Here is a 19,586-nt window from a genome sequence, read left to right as displayed (position 1 = left end):
CATTCATGTATCTTTGCAGTGTATCTATACATCTGAACCTCTGACCACAGATGCAGTACAATACTTTCTACACTTCCAATCTCTGGCTGTAAATATGCATGACTTGTATCAGTTTTATGTAAGCAATGAGCCATGAACTGCACTGCACTGCACTGTCAAATACAATCATCAAAAGTATCATACAAGGGAGACACACAGATATTTTAAATGCTCTCATCTTTATCATTCTTGACAGGAAAGACCAAAAATCAGATAAGGGGCCATAAAAACAACTGACCCAGTTTAAATCAACCCATCTTGGTGCAAATTAAGGATTCTACCAAAGTTTAAAAGCAATTCTATTTTTTAAAACTATCGATTTCTATTTGATATAATCAAGAGACCAACTATAGAACTAACTGTATGTCTTTTCCTAAAAGCTTAACAATATTTGTCCAACTGACAACACTTTGCACATTATGACCAACTGTCATACAGAGCTTTGAAAGTGGGTGTTATAGAAAAGATGGGTGTGAACAGGCAACACCACCAGTTTAAAGCATGTGATTGGTCAGAGATCTGAGGGCCTATATATTTCCAAGCCTTCAAACCTACTTTTTGCCAGTTTATCAACATACCTGGCAGTTGCCTGTGAATCACAATGATTACAAAGCAACTAGAAACGGTTCTGAAGGACTCTTTGGGCCACAAACTCCAGCTGAAGCAGAAATGCAAACAAAAAGTCGGTGAGCTGAAGAAGGCCAGGTAAGACACCTGCAGATATAAAACATAACCATCAATTCTATGTTTCTTTGAATTAATAATCATGATGTACTTGTTTTATTCAGGACAAGAAAATATTCAGAACTAGGGGGGCAGTTTAAATCTAAATCTTTTGAACTGAGAATATTTATTAAATAAGAATTTGTGCATACTTTTTGTAGTAGAGGTAGGATTTATAATAGGGATTTATTTTAATCATGACAAATTGTGTGACCAATAATTTTCTAAGCACATAGTGGATAGTGTCAGTGTTTAAAAATCCCTGTGAAAATCAACTGTGAATGTTTTCTGTAAGAAGAGTTTTTGTGATTTAGTTGTTATTTGTCTGCGAGTATCATGATTAAATAAATATTGTGACATAATTTTATTCGACAGATCACCAATATCTAGTTTGTAAGTAGTTTTATGTGCAACTCTAGACTGTTTATCTCATAATTATAGTTATTTTAGCACAATTTGAAATTGTAAGGCAAAAGTATCTCAAGAAGCTGATTAGTTTAGCTGGACCTCCTTTAAGAGTCTTGCTGTATCAGACACAGCAGACTGAGCAGCATGGGAGTGATAAGATGAAGTGACGCAATCATGACGCCTCACAAAAAAAATAACGTTAGTTAGATTTTTTGACTCCTCACAACATGCTGACACAAATTCACAAACACAGATTAATAAAACAAGCATTTTCCAAAGCTGACTTTACAAATCTGGAAAAAATGGAGATACATGTAAGATGTTGTTGTTGTATTATCTTTATTTTAATGGATTAAATAGTTCTTTTTAATTCTGATAAAATATAACATCAATGCACACAAAACACTATCAATTGTATGGATTTTGAGGTTTGAACATTTATAAGACAAACACACACACACTTTCAGTATACATATTTCCTGTAGTTTACACCATTGTCAGTTGTTGTTCATTTTTATATCGTGCTAATTATCATAATGTCCTTATGTCCTTATGACTTATAAACAACTACCAGGCTTGTTGACAGGCAAATAGTATGTTTAAGGACTAGTAATATGTAGGCATATAGATCTCTGACCAATCAAATGCTTAAAACTGGTGGCGTTGTCTGTTCACACCCATCTTTTCTATAGGCTTGTAACGCCCACTTTTAAAGCTCCGTATGACAGTTGGTCATCATGTGTAAAGGGTTATCTGTTGGACTACATTTTTTATGTTTTTGAGAACAGACATACAGTCAGTTCTATAAATATTTTTTTTATAAAATAAAAAAATAGAATTAGCACTCCACCTCTATGGATTTGAAATTACACATCAATTTTAATAAAAAAAAATAAAATAGTTTTAAAAAATAGACAAATTTGCCTATTAACTTTGGTAGAATTATTATTTACGGATCAGTTGGTTAAAAACCTGGGTTACTTTTAAGAGCCTTGTATCTTGATAAGTGTGTATGGCAGTGCACTACAATGTATGGCTCACTTATAAATTATACATGCACAGTCAAAGGTGTGAGGAATAGAAAGTCTTGTACTTAAGCATGTGGTCAGAATTTTATATATAATGGATACATTCATATATGTCATGTCAATATTGTGCCTGTTTTTTTTTTTAAGCTTTTAGGATTACGGTTGCGCAGAAGTGGTCTTCTTTTTCATTATTACATCCAATAATACAATGTACTGGCAGCAAAACAATTCTAGAGCATCTTGCTACCACCACCATGCTTAACAGCTGGACACAAAACAAACACAGGGCATCTTGTTACCACACTTAACAGTTAAAATGGTTTACATTTTGCTTTATTCTTGCTTTTTTAAAAGATGCCCATGAAAGGAAACATTCAAAGAAATAACTGAAAATCCAATGTTGTCACGAAATTCTTGTCCATGATCAATGTATCAAGCATTCAACCAGAATTGTGTAATTCTACTTAAAAGACTTGCTTTTAAATGGTTTATAAAACGTTATTGCAGATATTACAAAAGTTTATCATTTATCAATTCTAACATTATTTATCATTTCTAACACACAAAACTCCTGTTTGTTTCAGCATTACTTCTATACATTAATTATGCAATTTTTAAATCAGTACTAAATAGTGGAGTAGTAAAAAGACACAGTGTTAATAATGTTTAAAATTTTGAGAAAAATAAATACTATACTAAACTACATGCTTAAAGCACCCCTAGGTCTTTAATCATTAATGAGAAACTTTTAGATCAACAACATGTTGATGCTCTATTGACCTGTAATAGGGAGCATAGTGCTATAATAGTGAAGTAAAATTAACTACACAGTGTTAAAAATGAACAAAAATTTGAAAAAAAAAAAAAAAAAAAAAAAAAACTAAACTAAACTACATGCTTACACCATCTCAGGTCACTTATTCATCAATGGGAAACTTATACATCAAAACCATGTTGATGCTCGATTGACCTGTAAAAGGGAGTTGTAACAAGAATTGATGAACACTCTGAATGAGAGCAAGATCCTTATTATTTATGCATGATCCCATACATTGTGTTTATTTTGAGGTAGAGTGTGCACAGAATGGAGGAAGGCTCGGTCGCGTGTGGCAGCTCGAAACAGGCGGGAAAAGGAGAGCCAGCTCTTCAGAGAAATAGCCACCCTGCTGCCGCTGGCTCCAAACATTGAGGCTCAGTTGGATAAAGCTTCTGTCATCAGACTTACCATCGCTTACCTGCACCTCAGAGCTATTCTCAACACTCCAGACCCCTGCACAGCATCAGCCACTACACCGCCAGCTTCTGCAGGTCCAGGTAAGTGTGGTGAAGATGCTGTTAGGCCAAGAAAAGTATCTCAGAGAAAAAAATGCTTTAAGTTATGATGATTGTTGTTGTTGTTGTTGTTGTAGGGGAACCTGCTGAAGTGAACAAGAAGGGGTTTTTCAATGATGCTCTCGGACGATTCCTGCTCATATTGTCCTTGAATGGGAAGATTATCTACACAACCAAAGATGTCACCTTTCACACGGGAATTAACCAGGTAAAGATATATTGTATTAAAATTAAGACGTTCAAATTTTCCGAACATTCTCATTGGACATCATCTGTGAATAAACTGTAGGAAGGCAAATTCTGGATAGATCTGCTCACATTAGGTCTTGCAACATGCTCTTTATTTCAGATGGATCTGATTGGCCGGAGTTTGTTTGATTTCATGCACCCCTGTGACCAAAAGGAGTTGAAAGAGAGTCTTACTAAGCTGATAGGTAGGCATCATACACTATATTCTTAAAGTATCCACTCACCTGCATTGCGTTTGGTAATATAAGGCTTGGATGGAGCTGCTCTGCCATGGAAACCCTTTACATAAAGCTCTCTGCACTTTCCTGTTCTTCAGCTAATCTGAAGGTCTGTAGCAATTGACTAAAAAGTTCCAGGAAGCTTAGCTTGTAACATAACAGAAGTAACCTACCAGATACATTCAGAAACATATTGATTTAGTAATGGTTACAATCTAATGTTTCACACAATATTCCCAGTTAGACAAACACTAAAACTGAAATAAAAAACATGATAACAAAAACTGATACAGATATTCCTACATTAAAGTTTTTTTAGGGCTTTCTTTATATATACTGATATATACATTCTACCGACCTAAGAACTGTTAGCTAAAACTGCCCTGAATTTTGTAGTGTGTTGTGATGGCTCTAACCTGCCCACGTTATTTCTTAAATTAATCCATAAGTTGCATTTTGTGTACAGAGCAGGATTTTTTTAAATGTGGAGAACCAGAGCTGAAAACTGACCAGAGCTGATTCAGGGAAAGATAATGTCATAGATTATTGTTAAAAACACTCATAAGATAATCAGGCTATGACAAATCATACAAAATCTTGAATTCAATTGACTGGTAGTTCACAAAATTAAGGAAGTCCAGAGCGAACATACAAGACTTTGGAGGACAAACGCATCTCCCCTAAATAAATAGAATAAATAGTTTAAAAAGAATAAACACTGTGCCTTTGAACGTTCTTTAGGGTGCCAAGAGCAGCAGATGTGTGAACTTTTTCTGCGAATCAAGAGTGCAAGCAACAACAAGCTGACTCCCTGGAAGGTAATCTAAACTCTGTCTAAAAATGGTGTTATAATGGGTAAAGAAAGCCATAAATAACCATTTTTGCATTTTTGCACTCATCTGTCCACAGGTGATTCACTGCACAGGAGTTAAAAAGTCCTCCTCTACTTCAGGCACCAGCTGCCTGCTTCTGCTCTGCAGGTCACTGCCTGTACAGGACGTCATCCAGATCGGGGCTTATCTGAATTTTAAAACATTCCTGAGCATCCATGGTCCAGATATGAAGTTCACCTACTGTCACTCTGGGTACTGTAACTCATAGCTTACTGGACATCACTCCATCTTTGTCATTCACTGCTTGAAGTTTCAGTTGTTCTATGATTCTCTCTATGGTTCCTCTGATTCAGGGTCCAGGAAATGACTGGCTTCAGCGACACAGAATTGTACGGCCAGTCTGTGTACCAGTACTATCATCCATCCGACTGCCAGCATATTCACAAAGCACACCTCTGCTGTGAGTAAACAATCCCATTATATTCATTTAATGCAAAGTGTTATTTTTAAGCATCTACTACTTGTTTTGTACACCTTTTATATTTGGTGTGCAAAGTTTGCTTCTTTAATTTTACACAAGGGTAATGAAGCTGAAGAATAATGGAAATGTAAATTTTTAAAGGGTCCATTTATTCTGGAACAGATTTCTTACTTTCTTTTTTTTATGAAAATGTAAAATGTAAATATTGCAGATCACACAGTACATACATCCTAGGTCAGAAAGTACAAATATGGAAACGTAAGCTTTAAGATTTAAGTCATAAAGTTTCTGTGAGAACTTTTTTAATCTGCATCACGAATAATGCACAATTCAACCTAGCCAATGAGAATGAAGATAACTAAATTTCTTCATGCAGCCTCATTAGCCTCTTACATTTGTGTGACTAATAATTTACTAAAAAGATTTATTTATAAGACATCCTATCAAGGACCCACCATGTTAGTTACATAAGCCTTCCAGCTTCAATGGAAAACTAAAGAAGCAAACCAAATAGCCCATGTGCAAACTAGTCAACTGCAGCTGGGTAAAAAGAAGATTTTTTTGGCCAATCCATCGCTTTATGTTGCACAGTTGTTAATGCTGTTCAACTGTCTGTCTGGGACAGTGTTCGCGAAGGGCCAGGTGTACACTGGGAAATATCGACTGCTGCAGAAACATGGCGGCTACGTTTGGGTAGAGACAGAGGCCACAGTGGTGTACAACATTCGCACGGGGAAGCCAGAAAGTGTTGTGTGTGTCAACTACATTCTGAGGTTAGAGTGCATTCTGATGAGGGTGCAAAAGTGTGAGTATACAATGGTTTGCCAGTTTATTAAGTATTTTACAGCTACACTTTTTCCATTTTATCATAAAATGTCCTACCATACAATGCAAAAAGTCATGGGATACGATAATAGTCCCGTTTTTTTTTTTTTTTTCACTTCACATATCAGGTATTCCACTGCACAATTCTGAACACAGTTGTGACACCAACATGGTACTTGCATAATAATGTGTGTGGTACTATATATTGGTGTTGGAGGTGCTATTGTTGTGCTGAGAATGATTCACCATCCATATAATATCTGGTCTGCAGTGATCCTATGGTGGTCACTTTCCAGTAATGAAGGTTTTTATACCATAAAGCTAGTCTATATAGACACACAAAGCTGATCAGTGTGGCAACAAATAGGCAATGCCTAATAAACTGGCATCTCAGTGTATTTTATCCACTATAGTAAAGATGTAGGCTATCATAGATTTTTATTCCAATATCATTTGTACTGCCTGTGTTTTACTTCAGTGGGGTGGAGATGGCAGATGTGGTGTTTTCTTTGGAACAGACAGACCGGCTGATGAAACCATGTGACCCCCTTCATTCTAAGTTCCAGCCCATCCATCCATTCACCACAACCACTCAGGCAGAATCTACAGCCTCTGACAAGCATGCAGAGTCTGTGCTGAGAGGTAAACATTCAGACATGATCCTAATTTATCACCCAGAATTAATTATTTAAATTCATTCATTGTTGCTAATATGTACTGGTGTGATTTTTTCCAGATGGTGCAGCCAATGGCCAGTCAGTAATCAAGCAGAACTCAGCAAAGTGTAACTCTCTCACCTGTGTGAGTATAAACAGGATCACTGTGTATACGAATATGGATGAACTGAGTTTTAGTCCACATAGAAAAATAAATACAGGGGCAGGTTTTGAGATCCCTGGTTTCATTGGGTTTTTAAGAATTTAAAACCCAAAGGAAAATCGATTAATTTCCATGCTTATCAATTAAAGAAGTGTTTTTTTATCTAAGAAAAGTCATGATGCTAGGTAGCTGCTTAGAGAAACCGGTGGCTGCTGATTGCTGGGATGTGGTTGTAGGAGTTAGAGCAATTCTACGCCTGTGAATTGTTACATGATCTTTTTAAACAAAAATTAGGGCCTGAAAATACAGCTACATTTTACACTGCTGACCTCTAAACCTTTTGTTTAAGACTGTTTATTCTGTAAATGCATGTATGCAAGGTATAAATGTACAGCTGCACATTCAGTGTCTTTGTCCCAAACATTATGGAGGACACTGCATACTGTAAGCCATCATAAACATTACAGTTGCAATCCACTGTGTTCCCAAAAAACATATTCTTCAATGAAAAAAAACTTAATTTGATTAAGAATTTACTACTATTTATGAAATGTTGTATAAATACCATCTTCTCCTGCTTTAGGATATTTGTCAGCTGGATTTGGACAGCCTGGCGCCATATATCCCAATGGACGAGGAGGATTTCCTGTTAACTCCAGACAGTGTAGCAGTAAATTCAGACCTAAAAAGACTCCCCTCTAGGCCATGCACATCACTGGATCTGGACCAGCGCCCTCGTTTGAAGCCAGTTCCTCCTACAGAAGGAGTCATTTCGCCGGCCTTGCGACAAACTGACAGTACTTTTTCTCCAACAGATGGGTATGTCTTTGGTTAGAGATCATTTGGCTGGATGTGAGCATCTTCTTTTCTTTGGCTGCTTTTTGACATTTTATTCTTGCTTCAGGATTAGCAAAGGTGCTCACGCTGTGCTCGTTTCATCAAGACCAAGGCATGACACCCAGCATACAGTGAACAGAAATCAAGTAATACGAGAATATTTTTGTTTCTGGGCCTTCTCAGAGAATAATTCTTTAGTGAACCTATGACTAATTTATTTATTTTTTTTAAACTAGGTGGAGCACAGCAGTCAAACACCCTCATTTCACAAGAAGACAAATCACTGGACAGGCATGGCGAAGGTCTCGCAACATCTCACCAAAGCTTTAGGCAAAAACTCTGGTAAGATCCATAAAAAGTAACCACAACATACAATACATTCTCTACTGCTTTTAAAATTGGTCCATCAATTTATCAATTATTGTAATGTTCGCACTATAACGCATACTTAAAATTCTTTAATTTTCCAAAAAATCGGCAGTGCGCCTATTAGTCCGTTGTGCATTATGTATGGATTTTACCAGTCAGGTTTTAAGGGGCTGGTGTAGCATAAGCATTACCCGCTAACCACTCTGAGAGCTAGCTCTTTGGCTGTTCAGAAGTGAGTATAATTGACTGTAGCCTGCTGCTAACCCCGGCTCCAGCACTGCTGAAGAAGCATTAGCATTACCCATTAACTGCGCAAAGCGCTTGTTAGCTCTTTCACCGTTCAAAGGAGAGTATATCGGACTGTTGCCTACGTGTTTACTGTGTTAAAACAAACTATGTGGGACGAACGCTAGCTAATATCACCCTGGCTTACCGGAGCACTCAGGGTTCCTCAGTGTAGCTAGGTGGTGCGGCATTAGCCGCTAATGCTAAAGCTTCAGCCTAAGTGCTAGAGAAATTTGGAAATCTAATTTTACTGTAAATAAACGGAAGCACTGAACTTTAACAACAGTTAACAGTTTTCAGGATATAATTCTGTGTAGATTAACATACAAGTCTAACTTTTTTTTTTTAAAGTTTGACAGTTGTGTTTACTAAGCATAGCTTTACTTAACTTAGTTAGCTACCCCCACCCAGCAATGAGACCTGCTGAATTAGAAGGAAAAAATTGCGACACTCAGGTTACTTACTAGCGTTGCATTATGCACCTTAAAATCACCATGCACCGTATGTTTGAAAATAGATGTTTATTGATAGTGTTATATAGTGTTAGCCTGAAAACTGAGGTAAAAATATAAGCGATTTCTGAACAGTTACACTTTTGTAAAAGCCCTTAAAGTAAAAAGGTGCAGTCTAATGACAAATTGGTGAAAAAGGTGGTGCACAAATGAAAAATTCTCACAATTCAAATATTTAAGCATAGGACTGCATAAACAATATTGCAGACTGCATACATTTTTAAATTAGATAAATGATGGCTAATAAATTACTAAATTTATGGCTATTAAAAAGAAGGTGCAGAACTGGAACTAATGATTATTTAATGATGTCTTGTTCACAGTGTAAAATATTTTAAAATATCCTAATATATTTATTTTCTTTGTGCATAAAATACTATACAATATCTAAACGCTGCTTATTTTATATAAATGTTTAAATCTCTGTACTGTTTCCCCCCCTGAAAATTCCAATGTGATTTTTATCATCCAATCAGATGGTCTGCAGTCCTACAGTCTTCCAGGATCAGTACCTTGGGACCCAGTATTCTCCAACCCACCCTGGTATCTTCCTGAATCACATCATACCACCCAGACTAGAGCAGTAAAAATGCACCCAGCACCAACTGGCCTGCCTGTACTGAGCAGGTGGGAGTGTGAAGTGAATGCACCTCTGGGAGCGCCATCTCAGTTGCTTCAGGGGAATGAACTTACCACTGTTCTGGACCAGGTCACCCCAGCAGTACCTTGGTACTAATGACAAAATTGCAAGAGCGCATGCATTTTCTGAAGCATCATATTTTCTGAAAATGTATATTTAGTTCAAAAATCAGTTTCTTTTAAGTGATTCAATAACAAGAACTGCAAATTTAAAATATATATATATTTCTGAGTGAGTCTGAATGTGTTGATATAATATTTATAATGTATAATGTAATTTATCACTGAACAAATATTAAATATTCAGTTTTACTTGTTTTTAAAATCAGCCCACAACACATTTTATTCATATACATACCTGTAAGACAATCCATTTGTTAATATAACACTGGAAAAGATTATTGAAGTCCAACTGATCTGTTTTAAAGCACATGGTTTTAATTAAGAAATAAAAGAGACAATTACAAAGAACCTTTCAGACATGAGATTCAATTATAAGCCTTTATATAAGTCTAAGTCTTTATATACACTTCTGTGTGGCTGGCGGATTATATTCACTGACGTCTATCTTCTGAAAGGGCGTTTTCTTTACTAAGATGTTCTGCTGTAGAGGAGTACATTGATGGTTTTAAATCAGATGCATCTATTTGGTAATGGTGTTCCTGTGAAAAGAAAAAAAAAAACACTAATTTGCAACAAAACCACGTCAGGAAATGAAACATGTTATATAAGCTGATTAACTTGGTTAATTTGGCTACTTTCAACTATTTAAAAAACATTCTGGTCTGTTTACTACATACTACAAGTGCATGTCTTTAATATTAATTTATACTATGGAAAATAATACAATTAAAGAAAAAACACAGGGAGACTGATTGTGCCCAATGTTTCACTGGTTCTCTCTTATAAACTTGAAATAAAAGTAAATGACTTACGCGTTCATGCTCTTTCCACTGCCACTGAGCACAATGTATGGAGTTTTTTGCGACTTCTGCTTCTCCTGCAGCAGAGCCACCGTGCCTAAAGGAGTGTCACTGCTGCTCATCTTCTTCAGCAGCTGTAGGGTGAGACACATGCTTCTGTCAGCCTGAACAACTAAAACACAGTATTTCCAGTACATGCGAGGGCTAAACAAATAAAGAAATATTTTCTTTTAGCGCGATCTGCCGACTGCTGATACCAATCATCGGTGGGGCCAGGCTTCTGTAATACGTTTCTGCTATGTTACGGTAAATGTACCATATTGTGAATATGATCTGTTCAGATACATGTCCACACCTAGTGCTGAACGAAATGTGAAAAGTGAGTGAGACAAAAACATACCGCCTCTTCCTCCAGTTTTTTCATCCTTTTCTCAGTCTTCATCTTTCCAGAGCCTTTGCCATGGAAACGGTGGGATAGCTGTCTGAAAGCCTAAAGAAAAGAACAACAAAATGTACCATTATTTGAGTAAATAGTTACATGTTCAATTATCCATGAAGTCCATGAGATATACAGTGCCTCTATTCAGAATAGTGTTGTGATTTTACAGTGATGTCACAATGTTTTATAGCAAATGAGATTATGGTAAAATACCAGAAACAGTCATTGCTGTCTGAAAACCACAGCTCGATTTCCAGGCTCTCTGGGTGGTCTTATAGCCGAACATCAAGTAATGGCAGAAATATGACTCAATCAGATCCCACTGATCTGAAGTAAAACTGTCCTTCACTATATACATTTTACAGGACTATGAAAGGAAATGACTTAATATTCTGGTAAGTAAGAAGTAACATTGACCTCTTTAGGAGTGAGCTTGCGTCCAGACTCGTCCACATATTCAATCTTCACATCTGGCTTATAGCCGTCTTTCTCTTTGAAATCCTGGGTGAAACCCCTGTACTCCTCCCTCCTGCTGTACTTGTCATCAATGGCCCTAAGGAGAGAATACACAGAGTAAATTATCTGCACATTAAGAAAATGGAGCATCTTCTTTATACAATTTTACATTTACACCATATCCATAGGATCACCAGTTCTGATTCAGTAGATAGCAATTCAAAATATTATCACCACAATTCCCACAATATCATTAATTTCTGAATGCAAGCCTCTAGTTCCTTCACGCTCATCCGCCTGCACAAAGTCATGTACAACCACCACAAAATAAGAGCAACTCCTAAAAATCATGCTTTAAAATAACAAGGTGAATGGTTACATGCATGCTTTCAAACTAAATATATATCTGATGTAGGCCCTCCCAAACAAAGTATCTAATATCAGATTTAAATGTAAATGTAGCCTACTATTGAGGGTGTATGAACATTTACTCACATCTTATCTTCAATACAGTAGTTGTCATTAGGCAGAGCTCCTTTCGGAGCACGGACTCGTGCCACCTTCTGCACCTGCGTTTCCAACAGACCTGAAAGAGAAAATTAAATTCTAACATTATAATTTAAGCAAAATAAACAATACTATGATAAACCTTGCCATTGAAGAGGCTAACAGAATACCTTTGTTTTTGCACAGCAGCAAAGCAGCAGCAAGGCCAGAATTAACAATGGGCTCTTCATCCAGAATGGTGGTTGAAGCTGTGGCAAACTACAGCAGAACCATAAAAGAAAAAAAGGGAATGTGTAAAGCGAAGACAATGTAAGTGCAACAATAATGTATTTTTTTGTAATTATGTAATTACTAGACTTGGGGGAAGACTCACATCGGGCTGTTTCTGCTCCTCGTCCAGGTTAACCGTGCTCCATCCCACATTATCATCCATGTCTGAATCTGAGCCTCCAGCTCCTTCACGCTCATCCTCCTGCTCAAAGTCCTGCACAACCACCACAAAATAAGAGCAACTCCTGAAAAACCAGCACAGAACTGAAAGGACGTTAAGACTACTACTGTAAAATAAATTATTTGGAAAAAACTCCTATACTGATTTATCTGTAATGATGAAGGTTTAATTTCACATTATAAATGCACTTAATGCATAAATTAAACTAAAAAAAAATATTATGGAGAACACATCAAATCAAATCAAATCAAATTTACGTGTATAGCGCTTTTTACAACTGGTGTTGGCACAAAGCAGCTTTACAGAAACATGATCACAGGACAAAGAATCTGTGCATTAGTGCATAGTTTTTGCTTAAATACTTAAAAACACCACATTTTAACATTTCAAAATGTTAGGTCAATGCATTATAATGCATTTTTACACCCATAGCAAAAACTAGGCCTGTAATAATAACTATTTTCTTTAACTATTATTTGTACCTTAAATTGCCCAAGAAAAAAATGCCATGAATAGTATTGTGATTAAGACAATGGTAAGATAGCAATGCAATAACACATTTACACACATATAGAGCATAACAATCATTTTTGACATGCTTTGCAAACACAGTCTACAAGAACATGCTCAAACCGTAATAAATAAATTATACTGCTTTGTGAAGCTGTGTATTTATGTATTTACCATAATGTCCTCCTGGTCCTCTCGGTTGCCTGACAGGCCATAGGTGGGGATGTCTCCCAGTGTGCGGCAAAACTCAGAGGTGGCATTGAAAACAATGTTGTTCTTCCTGTCAGGGTCTTCTTCTTCATCGTTTGTATTTCCAGGTTCTCTAAAATGCTGAACCACCTGCGGATTCATGGACAAAGAGATAAGAAAAGCATTATGCAGAAGAAAAGTACAACTTTCCAAAGGTGCTGCAATCATGTAAAAAATATGCTTAAGTGTTGCATCACACTGTTTACTGACCTTTTCTCCTGAATCTTTCAGCAGCTGTTTCTGTTTAAGCTTCCTCTGTTTCTCCAGCTGTTTCTGAAGTTCCTGCTCTGCTTCATCCTCTTCAATGGCTTCAGACTCCGGAACAACAAAGTCGTCTAAAAGTGAGAGTGGGAGAACATGTGTGAATGAAATAAAATAGGACAATTATTTGAACATGTATTAACATATGGACATTTGATCTTTATTTGAACAATAATGTGAGATATAAGTCAAACTTAAAAGTGAAAGTTGCATATAAGAAATAAAATTACTACTAGTGTTTCATTCGGTTTCATTCAATTACTACTAGTGTTTCATTCGGTTGTTGAATGAATCTTGGAGTGACGGGTGCATTTATTCTGCCAAAAAGTGGCTCAAATACATCAGTTGCATGGACTGGTAAATTTTATTTTAAATCATGAAAATAGTGTCCATGTAAAACAAAGTCTGAGATTCAAAAGGCCAATGTCAATCTTACCTTCATCACTAATATCCATGTCAGCCATTCGAATGTCATCCGACTGCTGTATAACATCAACAACTTTACTGCTGCTGCCTTCGTCTTTAGGAAAGTCTTCCTCATCTTCATCTTCCTTCAATTGTCTCCTTCCTCGTCCTCGTGACCTGAACAACAGTGTGTGGGGCAGGGGTAAATACAAACTTTAAAACAGTGACATTCAATTCAAAAAAAGGAAATACCTGTAGACATGTATAAAAAAAAATTTATTATTAAGAGTCAGACCTGGAGCCAAAATCTGTGTTGCGAGTGTCATCTGCAAGGAGTTCATCCGCCCTGGCAACTTTCTCCTTCTTCCTGATCTTTTTCACCCGACGTTTGGTCTTCTTGAAGCCAACCTAAACAGTAAAGCACATGTAAACTACATTCAGCATATGAATCATTTTAACAAGAAATTTCACAAAAGCCATAATCTGACTTACCATTTCTTGTGGGGTGTAGTACTCCGAGGCCAGGGTGAGAGCTGGCATTTCCAGAGATTGTGCCTGGTTATGCAGGCTCTCCCTGATGGCCTGTAACTCGCGCTCTCTCTCCCCACCGACAAAGCCTCCAGAACTCAGACGGAAACTCTTCTTCTTCTCTCCATCAATCTCTTCATCATACTTTGACAGAACGGACTTCGGCTTGAACTGAAAAGTGGAGAACCCATAATTGTGAGGTTTATAAAGTTATAAGAAATAACAAAGCATTTTAGACAAATATTACAATGTGTCCAGCTCAAGTGCTAACAAATGCAAATGTCATATTTAACAGTCACATCAATATGTGTGCTCACCGTGACCATGTCATCCACGCTCTCCTCTTCGTCATAAGGTTTGTACTCAGGCTTCTTTTTCTTAAGCTCCACATTCTTCTCAGCTTTCTCTTTGTCCACCAGACCCACATTCACCAGCACATCTTCATTTTCATCCAAAACACCTGCAACAAGAACATACAGTGAGCAAGCCACAGGTGCAGGTAAAGCAGATGCATTGCTGAAAAGCCAACAGAGCACAAACCTTTGTCTTGCAGTGTCAAAATTACAGTCTCCCCCTCTTTAAAGGATTCCATTTTGTGCTGTACTGAGAGACCTTTAAGGTCTCTAGAACTGTAAGCGTCCTACAAAAAAAAAAGACTTTTAGTAATCAGAAAATGTATTATATAACATTTAAAGTTTCTGTTTGATATATGATTAACCACTGCGGAAAGTGTATGAAGTCTACCTTCTTAGTCTGAGCGAACTCCTGTTCCACAAGGTTACTCACACCAAACTCTTCATCCATTTCTTCAAGAAGTTTGGCCTATGAAAATCATATGCTCATTACAATAAAAACAAAAATATATTAAACAAAGACATAATATTACAATAAAAACCACAACGTGTATATCACCAGTACATTTTTTGCTGTGCGTTTGCCTCAACAAAGAAGACACGAATGAAACGATTCTGCAGAAGCTGTAGAACCCTGTCTACTACTTACTCTCTTTTCTGCCAACTCCTTTTCCTTAGCCTGTTTGCGACTTCTTTCCACCCAGGCAGCAGTATCATCCAACCAAGGTTCATCCTCTCCAAGTGTCTTAACCTTGCTAAAATGGGAGACAATGATTAAGGTCAATTTGAGTAATGATACACAAGGCTTCAAGAGACAAAAACTCTATAGAAGTACAGTCCTATGGTGTATAAATGAAAAAGCATAATGAGGATTGTACCCAAGTTTCTGATTAAGCAGACGCTTCTGTTTGAGTGCAGCCAGTTTCTCCCTAATCTCTGCCTGCTGTTTGATCTGTACAGGGTTGATAGTCTCAGCTAGCAGGGGCTCTTCTTTTGTGCCCAGTTCTGCAATCAGAAATATTTAACATGAGAAAAAAAGAAGAGAAAGAATATTTGGTAGCATAAGTCCTGTTAGACACCGATTTCTCACCTTTTTTATTCTCATTTAGCTCAAGAGGCTTCAGACCAAGTTTGGCCCTCAATTTACTGAAAAGGGAAAACAAGAATTGGTTGGATAAGTTCCAAAATCAATTCTGATGCAAAACCTTGATAGACAGTCTGCAAAGCACTTTATTAGCATACTTGGTCTCTTCAATGCTGAGTGAAGCATCTCCACCCGCAGACTTTGGAGCCATATCTGCAAAGGAACAGACAAAAAAAAAAAGTTTAAATCAGGTACAGGCACTATAAAAAATGGGTGCATCACTACACATATTTTAATGTATTAACAAAATCACATTTTAATGAAACTTTGTTTAAAACACTTACTAACTTACAAAACAGTAATGCTGGACTACAAACATATAAACTGGTGATGCTCACAAGTCACTGTAACGATTCATTTCCAACAAAGGATCCATGAAAAGTTAGTCTTTTAATCATCAAGAATTACCTGGCCTAACAGACAGAAGTGAAAGCCCAGAACCACAGGGGTAAGGAATCACTTTAACCACACTACATTGCAGAATTGCATTTACAATGGCACCTAAAACGTTAGTGTAGAAAATAAAATCCTATGTTAACCATGTCCAGAAATGCCATTGCCTTCTCTGCGCTCAACTGTCTTTTTAAAACATTTTAATCACAAAAAAAACTAGAAATATTGGGATTTTATTTTAGGGCCATCAGGGGCAATTGTTTTGCTGTTTGTAGCAAAAGGAAAATTCCCACTGTTCTCATTTCCTATTAAATATTTAATAGAGACAGATTATATGTATCTGTCCAGCATTTTTTTTTACTCCAGTCCTGGATATATGGGGTGCATTACTAGTATTAATAGTATCATGTTGGATCATTGATTTCTGTTCAAATCTGGTGAAAATCTCAATTAGGACTAATAAGACTAAATATTTATTTTTATGAACTAGTATATTGAGTATTTTTTAATTAAATGTCACATTACCAAGAACAACCCCTACATAAAAAACATGTACTGGATGAGCCTTCTGGCAGTGCTGACCTGTCCTAAAAAGTGTGTGAAACTTTAAATCAATCAATGGTAATGCCAATTTCTTGATTACTGTTTGATAAGTTGTTGATTTTTGGATTTTGGCCAATATTGGACAGAAATCTAAATTCTTCTAACACTAACCAACAGTCAGTGGCAGTAAACAGGTCACCAGCTCACCTTCAGCCTCTTCAAAAGCTGGATCAAGTTTCTCCTTCTTTACACGAGTCTCTCCACTGCTCTTCTCTCCTTTACTGCGGCTCTCCTTCTCTCCCCGGCTGCTTCTCTCTCTGGAGCGGGACCTTTTCCTTTTCTTCTCCTCCTTTTCTCGAGTTCCATCTCTCTCCTTGTCCCGTTCTCTGTCCTTATGTCTGTGTTTCTTGTGTTCTCGGTGTCGGTCCTCTGCGTCCCGCTCCTTATCCTTCTCCTTGTGTTTCTTAGATGAGCCCATATCTGAGAGTATTAGTTAGTTAGCTAGATAACCTAATTAGCTAGGTTATCTAACTGTGTTAATTAGCTAACCTATGCGTAAACAAACCTGTTTAAAGACCCGACACTAAAGCAAACAACGCAAATAACTAACAGGTACTAGTTAGACTTGGGTTAGAAAGTATTAAAACGACACCAAAAATAACACGCTTAGCTAGCTAGCCTGCTAACAACATAGCTAACGCTAGCTAGCAAGCTAACCTAGCTAACATAGATACACTCCCTCCCAGCACGGTTTGTGTATATTAACGCTAAATAGAACATAAACAGAGCGGCTAGCTATACTCTACCGCCTGTACAACATATTTATCACACTCTTTAAACACCTAAAGTCCTGTAAACACGCGAAAAGGAGCGCTCACTAAACCAGCGAGGCCCAAATAAACACCAGCCACCATCCAATCGTTCTGCAGGCGTTCTGATAAACCGTCCCAAACTTCTTCCGAGTCAAACCTAACGCTCACTGCCGCCTGCAGGCGAGGAGGCTCTATATTCCAGCTCTGTGCCCTGAAGGATCCCTGATTCAAGATTCAAGATTCAAAATACAGTATTTATTGTCACGTCACAGAATACAGGTGAGTAAAAAAAACTTGTGTGCAGGTTCCTATTAGCATGTAAAGAACAAGATTTACTTGAAATATTTACTAAGTATTTATTTGCAGTGTAGATATACGTTAATATGAATGGATATACAAGTATACACTGATATATACATGTGCTGATATCTGAGTGTGTATGTGAAAGTGCAGAGATAGTATGTGACAGAGTAATTATGACTAAAGTGCAGGTACAGAATGAGTTGATTGGGAAGTACAGGGTGGAGAATGCTGTATAATAGGATAAGTATGGGAAAGTTAGAAAGATGCAATGTGATGTAAAGTGAAGTAAAGTTCAGGGTCAAAAAGTTTGTATAAGATGGCAGTGGCAAGTTGGGCAAAACACTGTTCCACAGCCTGGTCGCCTGGGGGAAGAAGCTGTGAGAATGGGTGGGAGGGGTCCTTCGTGATCCTTCTAGACTTTCTTAGGCAGTGGTTGGTGTATAAATCTAAAAGCATTGTGAGCTTCTGGATTTGGGGTTCCAAACGTTAATTTTTTAAAAAGATTTTGGTTGCATTACTTCTGTTAAAGTAATGATAGAAAAACAATCTTTAAACAACCCTTATTTAACATTTAACAAATTCCCACAAATCATAATTTTAATATTACTAATTATTAGTATTATGTCACTTTATACACTGAAAGACCACAGTACAGTCTACAATAACAGAATCCAAAAACTATAAATACTAGTGCATCTTAAAAATGAAAAGTTGAAATTGAAAAGTTGCTTTTTTGACAGCCATGTCATCTGCTTGTGTTGGTCCACTGTATTATATAGTCCAAAAATCAGTGCAGTTTTTTCCCCAGAAAATCTTATAGCACTTCATTCTTTCCTGATGCAGATTTCATTTTCCAGCAGAGTGGCACACTGCCACACTGCCAAAAGTACTAATTGGTCTAATATACTATTCTAGTTTTCTGAGACACCGATTTCAAATTAACAATAAAAGAAATCAACACTTAAAAAGGATCACTCTGTATGTAACACATATACACTTCTTGAGTCTAATGTACATCTTTAATTTAAGTTTAATAAAAACATACATCTAAAACCATAATTTTGAATTAACGTTAAATCAATGTAAAATTGATGTGCACAAATAAATCAATTCTGATGTTGGAGACGAATGCATTAGCAATGGAAAAAATATTGTACATAAAGAGTCCATGCTCCTAGAGAGTTTTTTTTTGAAAGGCACTTTTACTCGAGTCATAATGAGCCAACGTCCCATACAAAAATTCCAGGGTCATTGGTAAATCACCACAGGGAATGATCTGAGTTTAAACCTTGATCAATGTTTGTAGATTCACATTTAGTACCTGTGATGTACTGGCCTATTTTTTGGGGGAACAATATGAAATGTATCTACTGGGTATTAAAACGCCCTTATGGGATAATATGATGTAGGACACAATGTGACAACCAGAATTAGTGTCAGCATTTTAATCAAACAAAGTGGTAGACAACTCATTTAATGAAAGATGCTTAGCAGAAGCCTCGGTTTAAACTATTTATTATGCAGGGGTTTTTAATCTGATGCTGGTCAAGCTATTTGCATATTGGGTGTGTTCTTTTACCTCTCACTCACTATCGGTGAGTAGTCATTCTTCACAGGCTGCCTTCTCTTGGGATTCGCATGTGTTACATAATAGTTAACTGCCTGGCCTTAGCGTTAAAGTCTATAAGAGCAAGCCACTGTGTTTTGCAATT

General features: G+C 36.9%; 2 protein-coding genes across 3 annotated transcripts; one reads left to right on the top strand and one right to left on the bottom strand.

Moving 5' to 3' along the window:
* Positions 1-597: 597 nt before the first annotated feature.
* Positions 598-10,075, top strand: hif1al2 (hypoxia inducible factor 1 subunit alpha, like 2). 2 transcript variants are annotated; one of them, XM_007244478.4, is made up of 14 exons: positions 598-744; positions 3,271-3,512; positions 3,608-3,738; positions 3,880-3,964; positions 4,739-4,815; positions 4,907-5,082; positions 5,184-5,290; positions 5,937-6,084; positions 6,615-6,778; positions 6,873-6,937; positions 7,539-7,774; positions 7,860-7,938; positions 8,029-8,134; positions 9,435-10,075. In XM_007244478.4, the coding sequence occupies exons 1-14, from the start codon at positions 641-643 to the stop codon at positions 9,692-9,694; spliced, it is 1,980 nt and encodes a 659-aa protein (XP_007244540.3). In that variant the 5' UTR covers positions 598-640; the 3' UTR covers positions 9,695-10,075. The 2 variants fall into 2 exon arrangements, with proteins under 2 accessions (XP_007244540.3, XP_022532000.2); XM_022676279.2 differs by lacking the exons at positions 7,539-7,774; positions 7,860-7,938.
* Positions 10,014-17,715, bottom strand: sart1 (spliceosome associated factor 1, recruiter of U4/U6.U5 tri-snRNP). The gene is made up of 20 exons (XM_007244481.4): positions 16,967-17,715; positions 15,922-15,976; positions 15,770-15,825; positions 15,558-15,684; positions 15,329-15,434; positions 15,071-15,148; positions 14,867-14,966; positions 14,644-14,786; positions 14,291-14,497; positions 14,094-14,206; positions 13,830-13,975; positions 13,343-13,467; positions 13,058-13,222; positions 12,296-12,406; positions 12,093-12,180; positions 11,911-12,001; positions 11,377-11,512; positions 10,921-11,010; positions 10,533-10,654; positions 10,014-10,259 (listed from the first exon to the last, which is right to left on the bottom strand). Exons 1-20 carry the CDS (start codon positions 17,235-17,237, stop codon positions 10,241-10,243), a joined length of 2,349 nt encoding a protein of 782 aa, XP_007244543.3. The 5' UTR covers positions 17,238-17,715; the 3' UTR covers positions 10,014-10,240.
* Positions 17,716-19,586: the final 1,871 nt, after the last annotated feature.

This window comes from Astyanax mexicanus, chromosome 17, assembly GCF_023375975.1.
Source record: "Astyanax mexicanus isolate ESR-SI-001 chromosome 17, AstMex3_surface, whole genome shotgun sequence".
Taxonomy (NCBI): Eukaryota; Metazoa; Chordata; class Actinopteri; order Characiformes; family Acestrorhamphidae; genus Astyanax; species Astyanax mexicanus.
This window is presented reverse-complemented; position numbering and strand designations above follow the sequence as displayed.

Coding starts and splice junctions, on each gene's coding strand:
- sart1 (XM_007244481.4), bottom strand. CDS start 17,237: ATGGGCTCATCTAAGAAACACAAGGAGAAGGATAAGGAGCGGGACGCA. Junction 14,787..14,866: donor TTTGACACTGCAAGACAAAG/GTTTGTGCTCTG, acceptor TTCTTGTTGCAG/GTGTTTTGGATGAAAATGAA. Junction 12,407..13,057: donor AGGACCAGGAGGACATTATG/GTAAATACATAA, acceptor GTGGTTGTGCAG/GACTTTGAGCAGGAGGATGA.
- hif1al2 (XM_007244478.4), top strand. CDS start 641: ATGATTACAAAGCAACTAGAAACGGTTCTGAAGGACTCTTTGGGCCAC. Junction 5,083..5,183: donor TTCACCTACTGTCACTCTGG/GTACTGTAACTC, acceptor CCTCTGATTCAG/GGTCCAGGAAATGACTGGCT. Junction 8,135..9,434: donor AGCTTTAGGCAAAAACTCTG/GTAAGATCCATA, acceptor TCATCCAATCAG/ATGGTCTGCAGTCCTACAGT.